Source organism: Mytilus trossulus, chromosome 3 (genome assembly GCF_036588685.1).
Source record: "Mytilus trossulus isolate FHL-02 chromosome 3, PNRI_Mtr1.1.1.hap1, whole genome shotgun sequence".
Taxonomy (NCBI): domain Eukaryota; kingdom Metazoa; phylum Mollusca; class Bivalvia; order Mytilida; family Mytilidae; genus Mytilus; species Mytilus trossulus.
Window position 1 is genome coordinate 34293732 of NC_086375.1, and position 11571 is coordinate 34305302.

The 11571-nt window shown below is 32.0% G+C and overlaps 1 protein-coding gene across 1 annotated transcript; it reads right to left on the reverse strand.

Annotated features, from left to right (window-relative positions):
- Positions 1 to 5410: 5410 nt before the first annotated feature.
- On the reverse strand, positions 5411 to 11495 carry LOC134711302 (NADP-dependent oxidoreductase domain-containing protein 1-like). The gene is made up of 5 exons (XM_063571831.1): positions 11249 to 11495; positions 8396 to 8592; positions 7546 to 7887; positions 6548 to 6734; positions 5411 to 5620 (listed from the first exon to the last, which is right to left on the reverse strand). The coding sequence occupies exons 1-5, from the start codon at positions 11452 to 11454 to the stop codon at positions 5446 to 5448; spliced, it is 1107 nt and encodes a 368-aa protein (XP_063427901.1). The 5' UTR covers positions 11455 to 11495; the 3' UTR covers positions 5411 to 5445.
- Positions 11496 to 11571: the final 76 nt, after the last annotated feature.

Below are 11571 nucleotides of genomic sequence, written 5' to 3' on the forward strand. Positions count from 1 at the left end.
TAAGTGATCACTGAATCTATTATTATAAAGAGACAGTAGATCAACAATATACCGACAGGGCAAATTAGAAGACTGGGCTAATTTCTTTTCTCTTTTCTGTACGAGCCCTTGGATAAATTCTGCTTCATAGGAATACAAAAGCAAATCTGTAAGTAGAGGAGCGTAATTGGTACCCATTGGGATTCCAATAGTCTGTTGGAAGATCAAACCTCTGAATTTAACAAATATGCTTCAATTAAAAGTCCAGCATGGCAGTGATATCCTCTTTGGTGCGTTTTTTTTTGTCCGACTCACAAAATAAGCTAATATCCTGCCCAAAACTAGATATTAAAAACTTCTAGTGCCCTTTTTGTAAAAGAAACATAAGCTGACGAGTTCTTTCAGTCGAGCTTTAAGTTTAGTATGTGGAAAAGTGGAATAAAGAGTTGAAAAATCAAAGGTTTTAATGTTGGTACAATATTTTAATCATTGAGATTGTTAATTCACCAAAAACTCTTTTGAATTTTTCAGTATCAACATCTGATTAACACCACTTCTTGAATAGGCCGTTTCGGAATATTTCTGAAATCCTTCTATAACTGCAGTAAGTATAGCAGTTAGAACTTTATATAGGGTATTAGTGGGAAACTTGGAAGAACCCGCCATCAGGCGCGTAGCTCCCTATACGCCAACACGCAGTTGCGTGCCCATCGATTCGGCATGCAAAAAAAAAAAATAATGGCAAAATAAAAACTTATAAATTGAATGTTAAAGGAAACATCTATGTTGTCACTTTTTTAATTGATGAAATATCATTGAATAACGGCATATGGTTTCAAAAAAATAAAAGTTTTATTGGAATTGATGGCAAAATCGGACAGTAACTTGTATCTTTTACAAGATTTGAATTTGTAATATTCAGTCTAAGACATGTAGTTTTGGAGCACATTTTACAGTGTACGGTTCAGCAGTTTGGAATGAGATATACCAATCGGCATGAGAATTATCAGGTCCCTTCGATATAATAGAAAATATGCCGAGGCGATGTGGCCGACAGACTACCGGAGCCAATCACCCTGCAAACACGCCAAAACAGTATTGAAAAGTCTCATTATGTTTTGCGTTCATAGACCATATGATAAGGGAATTGGAGAGTGAAGTCTCGTCTAGTATTATCAGAAAATCGCTTCTTTATGCTGTATCTGCTTCATCGTGTTGTAGGAAATATAGCAGACGAACAAATCTCAACATTGTCTGAGACATACGAAACTGGTCTGGCATGTAATTTTGACGAATTTAATTGGGAGATCGCAATATGCCGAACATATACGCTGGTTTATAACATCTTGCGAGTGCTACCATAGAGATATATCAGTGAACTACGTATGTTGAAAACAAATGTACGCTCCGTGAACAATGAACAACGACATGCAGTTACTGCATATTCATTAAATGTGAATATTGACAAGAGCAGTTTGTTTCTGCATAGACCCGAAGAGAATATTTTTGACGATTTTGAGTAAATTCTGTATCAAAAATATGTTTTGTTTAAGTATTACTCTATTCAGAAGATTTATTAATAGTTTTACAATCATAATTTTTTTATAATTCCTGACTACATATAGCGCCTCTTTTATAACCGTCCTATGACCGAAAACCGAAAAATAAAATCTGCATAAAAGGGTCCCAAAATTTTTTACAAACACATCGTTTCTTTCTAGCTACGCCCCTGGCCATGTACTTTTCCTTATAAGGATTCTTGTGAAGCTTAGGGATCCAACATAAAGAAGATTAGAACCGATTTATGGTTTTCCAGGATCTTCTGCTTCGTAAGCGTACTCAGTGTATATGTAGGATTCCCAAGTGTGTTATTTATCTCGAGTTCCTTAATAAGACAGTCAATGTAGTGTTTCTTGCAAACAAAAACAGTAGTGTTTGAGGCTTTGTCAGCTGGAACGAAAACATATTTATAATAAAAGACTATAACTTTAAGGTCATGCAAATATCTACAGCTATAGGAGATATCTCGTGAATATCAACAACATCCTATTCCACATGTGAAAACTGTTACATTATTCATGTAGTGTGGCACTATTTAAAGAACTATATAAATAGGAGATGTGCGGCTGTGCCAATAAGATAAGTCTTAGCCAGAGAACTGGTACATGGATGCAATCAACAATAGTACATCCTTCAAAAAGGAGCAAAACCCACAGCGTATAGTCAACAATAAACTGACCTGACATGTAAAAATAAATAACAATTAAAACTATAAAGGCAACGGCTTGATTTATGATAAAATAATGAAAAAAAATACATATAGAAAACAGCAACCAATTACTGGCTTCTGACTTGAGACAGGCACATACAGCATGTTTGCTAGCACTCAAACTTGCCCCAACCTGTGACAGTAATGTTACAGTATTACCACAGAACAAACTGATAAATAGTGTTACAGTATTACCACAGAACAAACTACTAAATCATGTAAAACAAAATTTTGATAACTATGAAAAAGTGGTATTTGTCATTTTAACTAATTACCCTCTGACTCGCCATGAGGACTTCTTATAAAAGATCCCTTCTCTAACTGTTAGAAACGATATATACATGTACTGTCCTATAAAAAACAATACATATTGTAAAATATCATATGACCATACCGTTTCATTTGTTTGCTTTTTTTCATTTAAAATCACATTAGTATGCCTAAAGAAATGTCTTGAATTTGGAAAAGAAACAACACTTAGGTAAAAATCATATGAGTATACCGTTTCATTAGTTTGCTTTTTTTCATTTAATATCACATTAGAACGCTTAAAGAAATTGCTTATATTTGATAACTGCATATTATATAGATTAGGCAAAAGCGGACAATTGATTATTCAGATCCAGCCGCAGAAAACATTTGAAGGTGAATGCACCAAGGTTAGATTGGTTGATTTATTGTTCTTTGATTTACGTCCAGTGGCAAACATATTATTCTTATTTTGAAAGTGTGCCTCATTAACATATTGCAAGCATAATATTCAATCATTCATATTAAAAGAGCTTTCTTTTATCAAATTAAAGATACGTATCGCTATTTGAATACATACACAAGCATACACTTTCAATTTCTCTTTTTTCCGAAAAAAATATAATTGGTAAAAAAAAAATGTATCGTTAATTCGAAAATTAATATTAAATATAACTTACCACTTTGTACCATTTAAAATAAACTTAGTAAGCTGATATCCGCATAATTATAAACTTTTGTTTTTTTGTTTAGTGCAGGTGAATAAAAGACAAAACAAAACAATGAACGTGTATAATATTACGGAAAACAAATAAATCCAAGATTTGATTACTTTATTTTAAAACTTGAATGAAAATAATACCCTAAAATAGTGCCAAACAAACATGACCATTGAAATAAAATCAAAACAGGTTAAAAAAAATGTCTTATTCTAACTTTCCGTCAAACTTTCTGCAATTTATGATCATATTAGCATATCTTCAGTCCCAGTTATATCATGTACTCATTTTCTTCTTCGTATCTGCCCATGTTGATTTTGGAGAATTAAGCTGGAATTTTATATAGTCGTGTTTAATTAAACTTTTTTTTAAAGATTGTCTAATGTGACACTATGATCGAAAAAATGCATACCATGATCATTATAAACGTTACCGATTTGAAAACCTTATGCTAGATAACAAAATATGTATCAAATAATAGTCAATTATATGCGAGGTGTAGTTTTTTTTCTAATAAAACATTAAAGTTCGTAGACACAGGTCACGGATATGCCTACCATTCAAGGGTAAATGAAACTTCATACCGTATTGCAGTGCCGGTTCATATGTGGGGTCCGGGGGTTTGAACCCCCTTTATTGACGATTGATGCATTTGAATGGGGACATATAGTTGGACACCCCCCCCCCCCCCACTTTATCCTGAGTTGGAACCCCCCTTTTAAAAATGACTGGATCCGCCCCTGTATTGAACACATCTGAACCTTTTCTCGTTGGTCTATATAAACTTCTCTTAACTTTGCTATTGTACTTTTCAATTTCGTGTATGGGATTCATATTTTCTTTTATTAAATCACTACTTCCGAAACGTTTTTCACATTTAAACAAAAGTTGAAGTTCAAAGATTTGATCTTTCTGAACTATTTGTCACTGTACTTTAGGGAAACAACAATCAGTCATTCAATCAAAGATATGAGGTTTGGAAAGCTTGCAAATTTTTTCTAACCAATGTGTCTCTCAGTTTTGGTGGAAGTGTGTACTTGGTTTTGCTTGTTTGTTTTTTCAATATCCTTACTGCTTCTTGTTAGTCTCATTCAAATATAGTTCAGTGTTTTGTTGAGTCCCTTTTCAGACAGTAGTCATTGCTATCTGTTATGATGTTCCGAAGTTCCATGTAATTAAACTAGCTCTCTTTCTCATTAATTAGGATGGATTCCAGTGGCAAATTAAACTATATTCTGAACATGAATACCTGCACCAGATCAACACAATGACCCAGATTTTAACGTGCTAATTCACAGCTTAACAATTGTTGGAAGAAATTTCACACTACTAGGACACATAATTCTGATTCATAACCAACCAGCCGTTGCTTTTAAACCTAATTTCAGCATGCTTTGTGATGAAACCGAAAATACCAAATTTTCAAGCCTTTAATTTGACCTGTCAGACAAGTTTAATGTTGAAAAACAAATCTATGTAACTAACAACATACCACTGGGTTTTAAAAATTAGGAAAAGCTTTGCTTGAAAAATGGCACGTTACCTTAATCCTGGCAATACTTTAGAACACAACCTCCAAATCAGGTGATAGTTTCAGTGATGAACCAAATATAACCAGCTTTTATTGTATGTAATCAAAGCTAATCAAATATCAAATTGTGAAAGAAATTGCAACAATAAACTAACATAAACCCAATAATCTCTAAAATCTTTTTCTTCCTATAAATGTTTTATCAACAGCAGATTTGAAGGACCTGTAGAGACCTGATCCCTTATTTCATATTCTTTTAATCCAGTCTAAGACAAATTGAATACAGGTAATTTACCATTCTTAGAGTCTAGCGTTATCATTTTTATAATCACCAACTTTTACATGATATGTTTTAAACAAATGAGGGTTCGTTTGGTGTTTACAGAATAGAGAAAATATATATTATGGACAAATGGTGCTTGATTAAGAGGGAACAAATAAAAAAAAATTATAATGGGGAGGTAAAATATAAAGAATAGAGAATGTCATGTTCAAAAGATAAAGATAAAAGATATGGAAATGGTCTAAAAATTAAAAGAGTATAGAAATAATGCACCCCAATCCAGACAAATGACATGAAAAATCCATCATCTATTATAAAAAGATATTATGAGAAATAAAAATATTTTATTAAAAACAACAAAAATAAATATCATATCACAGTTATTCCATAAAAATGTTTTTCAGCTAAATATTTCTTAGTTATCTACCATCCCTGATAACAATGCCTGTGCTCTTTGTTTGATATATGTATCAAAAACAGATAAATATTTCTGTACAAATGTTTTCCTTAAGTGTTCATCTTCTACTAGCTTTCTTTGGACAGGTGTCCTCACCTGAAAAACTTTTACCAAGTCAAATCTTGGAAACATTCTGAAAGCAGAAGAATTAAAAACAATCAAGGCAAATACATTCTAAAAGAGAGAAAACTTTAAAAATTTCTTTTCCTGTGGTCTGGCAAAAATTTCTATGTTTTATTAAAATTATGTTATTTATACTACAAAAATATGTTTCATCCTCTTATAAAATTGAGAAAGGAAATGGTGAATATGTCAATCCTTGGATGTATCATCTCTATATGAGATTTATCAGAGGCTGTGATTATTGCATGAGTAACACAATCATTGACACACATGGAACAAGAACAGATTACGCTTCTGGAGCATCTAATTTTATCTTTGTTTATAGTGGGGTTTGTGATGTTTAATCTTTAATTGTTTTTGAAATGTTTTAAGGAAATGATTGTTTTTCATTGTTTTTCTTTCAGGGGTGGATCCAGCCATTTTAAAAAGGGGGGGTTCCTAACCCAGGACAAAGGGGGGGTGGTTCAAATTACATGTCCCCATTCAAATGCATTGATCGTCCAACCAGGGAACCCCCCTCTGGATCTGTGCCTGTCTTTGCAATAGCATTGTTAGTTATGCATGTTGAGCCTCCAACCACAATACGCAAAAAAACATTGTTATCAAAGGTGCAAAATTGATTATATGATTGATTGATAAGTGATTTCTCCTCATCAGCACAAAAAAAACTATATCGCAGTTAAAGCAAATTCAAGTATTTTAATATTACACATTTTTTTCAAAATTTAGACAAAATAGCTTTTAATTAACTCAAACTATTATATGATAAGTAAAATTCAAGTTGTATGGTGACCTGTAATTTTTCACACCTTTGTCATTTAGTCTATTATGAATAGTTGTCCTATCAGCAATCATACCACATCTTCCTTTTTTTAATAGAAATTGAAATCATGCATATAATTCAATACTTGTAAATATATTTATTACTGTAATTTACCCCACTAGATTATCTGTCCTCTTGATGAAATCTTCTTCCCTGAATTTATCTTCCATCAAATCTTGAAACAATACAGAATGAATAACTTCCAGAGTTTCTACTTTTGTCAGTTGTAACTGTGTACACCAGTTCATAAAAGCAAATAGCATTTGCTCTGCAAACTTTTCATTAGTACATATTATGCTTTCTGAAAATAAAATAATTTGAACAAATAGAAAAATATAATATCATTTTAAATAACTGTTTATGAAAAAAGAAATGTTAAAGATTATAAAATTGAGAATGAAAATGGGGAATGTGTCAAAGTGACAACAACCTGACCGAACAGCAGACAACAGTCAAAGGCTGTAACCAATGGGTCTTCAATGCAGCAAGAAAGTCCCACACCCAGAGGAGTCCTTCAGTTGGCCCTAAACAAAGATGTTACTACTTCAGTGATAATCATGATAATGGACGTCATACTAAATCTGAATTAAACACAAGAAACTAAAAATTAAAAATCATACAAGACTAACAAAGGCCAGAGGCTAAGGACTTGGGACAGGTGCAAAAAAGTGGCTGGGTTAAACATGTTTTTTTAGATCTTAACCCTCCCCCTATGCCTCTAGTCTATGTAGAAAAAACAAACGCACAACAATATGCATAGTAAAACTCAGTTAAAGAGAAGTCTGAGTCTGATGTCAGAATAGGTAACAAAAGAAACTAAACAAAATGACAATAATACATAAAGTAACAAAGGACTACTAGCAGTTACTGACATACCAGCTGCAGACCTCAATTAAACTGATTGAAAGATTATGTCTTCATCATATGAATATCAAGCTCAATTTTAATTTTCACTTTAAAGGGAGATTACTCAATCTAATGTGGTTTACAAACATTATAAAACAAAAATACTTTCACACAAAATGATTAATTTGTTAATGAACACATTGGAATAATAAAATTAAACAAAACCTGATGCAAACAAAATGACATTGGTGGAATGAAACCTTTACCTGACTTTTTGTATCCAATTGGACATGTCATCTCAACAGTGTCTGGATTCTCTAAAGCAGCATTAACATTAAGTGTACAATCCCATGTGTTTGTATGACTATCATCTCTCCATGTAAACTCAGGATGTATGATGTTTGATGTCAGTAAAAGCTGTTTTAACTTCTTTGTTGTGTAAGTGCTGACCAGAGAATAAAATATAACTGTTGGTGGTATGTTATGTTTAAGTTCTTCAGCAATTGATGGAATCTGTGATGGAAGTACACATAAATAAACTATATGTGATGTAGTTATTAACTTTATGTTGTCATAGAAACAGTCAACACCTTTACTCTGCAGGTATTCTGAAAAAATAATAAAAATTACTGCTACAGTCATTTCAATAATTATGATCATTATTGCTTTTTATGAACTGATATGATAGTTTTATATGTTCTTATTTGAAATTGAGAGAGGTGGCCTCAGTGTGGGTAAAAAATAAGATAAGTAAACATACATAACATTTACTTATACTTCTGTAATAGAAAAGAATTTGTCAAGTAAGTGAATACCTTGCAAATAAAGGTCATTGCAATATTGGTAATAAACAGCTATTATGAGAGGTTGGAAGCATTAAAAACATGGTTAAAACAAAAAATTTAAGCACAAGAACAGTTTTTTAGAAATAAAATATTAGAGAGTTATCTCCCATTGTTATTGAATTAAAATTGATTGATTGTTAATTGCTTTATTTTATCTAATAATCTGAACCTAATGTCTTATGTCTTATAGATACCAGCAAAACATCTTACAGATCCATAGAGTAAAATATCTTGCTATTTCTATGTTTGATCTTACTAAAACATGTATTACCTAATGTTTCTGGTCGTCTTGTAGAAACTTTAAGATCCTTTGGTCTGATACCACCATAAGTTAACAAGCAATGTGCTAACTGACTTCCTAGTCGACCACAGCCAAGTATTCCAACCTTCACTTGATCTTTAGGTTCTCTGTCTTGCAAAATTTTTGCAGTTTTCTTCTGTGGACTTTTGATTTGTCGCCTCAGCTGCCTGAAATTTAAAACTTAGGAGATAAAACTTGTCTGAACATAATTTCAAAAGTTTCTTATTCACTTGTATTTAACAGGAAATGAATCTGAAAGGCTATTCAGTTAAAAAATTGATAAAATCTCAGACTTTACAAGAAATCGGGAGACTTATGGATTTTGGTAGTGTCTGGCTGAAAAACTATTGGAACAGCTCAATAAATTTATCATAATTCTATTTGTAAATTAATATTTGTGAGTTTTATCATAAAGTAGATATATTTTGTCCTATAAATTGACCAAAATAAGAGTGATTTATTTGATGTGAAGTGTTTTATAATAACGTTGGTTTTAAATTTGGGAATGCAATCAACGCCACTTTTTTATTATCCTGTAAGCATTCTGTACCCTTCTGTGATGAAAGGAATGTGATCATAACAAAATTGAACATGTCGAAGTGACAGATTACAAGTTAGATACATCGGCACCACTTTAAAACTTAGTAAGAATGATATTTTATTGGTATTATCTGAAACTATTAGTATACATTATAATAGCAAAGATGATTTCAACTTATAAAAAAAGAAGATGTGGTATGATTGCCAATGAGACAACTCTCCACAAGAGACCAAATTGACACAGCAATTAACAACTATAGGTCACTGTACAGCCTTCAACCATGACCAAAGCCCATACAACATAGTCAACTATAAAAGGCCCTGAAATGACAATGTAAAACAATTCAAAACTAATGGCCTTATTTATGTACCGGTACAAAAAATTAATGAAAAACAAATATGTACATTATATCTGTTTCTGAATCGTTTCTTTATTAACTATGACCCAACAATAAAATTGGCTACAATTAGGGAGTGTCAAGTCCTGTCGATATATATGTTCCTGTGACCTGACTCCTGTAATGGTGGACAAATAGTGATAAGGTGTATCATACATGTACATGTCAGTTGTGAATGAAGTTATTTAGGCCTAAAAAAAATAATGTTGTGTTTCCATTCACCCCCTTGAAATTTTTAAGGGACGGTAGGTAGGGATTTTTTTTAATTTATTTTTTTTAATATTATGCTTCATTGCTGTCTCAGGCATGGGCACTTTGTTCATTGCTTAAGACCATTTGACAATTTTCTAGATTATTGTGTGAGTTTTTATCAGCAATATCCATTCATTTTCTTTTGTATTTTATATATTATATGATAACTTCAACTTGTATAATAGTTTACCCCCTTTTAAAATACCCCTGAAAAAAAGTCCAAACCTAAAAAAAAATTGGGCAGCTCTTCCCCATGGAAATTAGCTTTTTAAACCTAATTCCCCAATTTCAGGACCAAAAATTTTGGATTGTCAGATTTGTAACATTTGGGGTTAATTTTAAAAACAATAACTCCTACTCATTATTGATCATGACATAACCAATGTGAACTCTAGAAATTGGGCTTGGGGTGATCCGTATTAATGTTAAATATTGTAGGGCATTTATATATGGTTGAAGAATTTTATACATGAATCATTTATTTTTGATATTTTATGAAAAGAGTATTTACTCTTAATTATTATATTTTCTCACTTTCAACACTTGTGTCCAGCAAATAACCCGTACAGGGCCCCATTACTGCTTTGCATATATATACGAAACTGACGAGGTTTTACTTTACTGTCAAACTGCATCGATATCAAAGGCAATTCATTACATTTCTACTGTAACGTACTGTTAAAATAATTGTAAACTGTGAAGTATTGGTTAAAAGCTTATTTTAATCAAAGCATAGCAATGTACAGTGTACATATTATGTCATAGAAACAATTCTATTTTTAGAACAGTTTATTTTCGTATCCCAGGTAAAGGAAAGTCGGAATGCAAATAAACTAAAACAAAATGTGTTTATAATCTTTATTAAAAGAAACAAAATAAAATAACACATGACACTAGACAAATAATTTTTATTAGAATAAATCAACTTTCAGTATGTTGTATGTAGAACACAGACGTTAATTGTTTACTTTTGGGGCGATAAAAAGATCGAGGGACTTAGAATTTTTTATTTTCTTTCAGAAAAAACGGTCGGTAGGTATAAAAAAAAAATTTTTTCCCACATCAGCTTTAAAAAGTTTTGAGTCGGGGGTCTGAAGGACGGTCGGTCGGGTGACCGGAAACACAACATTTTTTTTTAGGCCTTACACATATAATTTGTATTTAACAGAAACAATCCAAAACTGGTATAAAAACCCAATGCAACTTTTTATAATACAATACACATTAAGTATTACAGATATGACATTCAACGTTAACTGAGAAGGTTTTTGAATTGGGACATGAACAGGAAAATGTGGTGAGATAAGCTAATGTTTATTAGATTTCGACCCTTCCCCTCTTTTACTTTATGTATGTTTGGTTATTTTTAATGTGTAGTATACACCTTATCGCTATTTCCGCTTGACCGGAGAATCTGTTCCGCTTTAACTATTGGCGTCATACCACAATCACTTTTCCACTGTGGCGTCAGACATTTTGAATTATGACGTCAACATTTTACGGGACCCTGTGTGATGTCCAGTAATGGCGGACAAATAGCGATAAGGTGTATTGATAAAATTGTAATTCAATTGTCTGTATAAGGCCAAAATGATTGTTTACTAATGCTTTAAGTTGTCAAATCGAAATATACCTTGCTTCGTTGAGAACAACTGTGAAGTATGTTGCTTGTGCACATGCTGTAACTGTCAATGCATGTGACCTAAATCGTAAATGAAGTAAGGCTTTTTCTTCTTCTGTTAAAGCACTCTCAAATTGTAAAGTCTCTAAATTATCTGTTATATCAACAGGAGGTGGTTCTGTGGTTACTTTTTGTTTCAGTCTTTGAACGAGATCCATGTTTCTATGAACGCTAAAATATTCTTTTCGATTGTTCTCTGGTTTTATTTTATAAAACATGTGAAAAACCCACAAATTAATTATTTTTCGAATGGAAAAGTTTCTCAGTCAGTATTG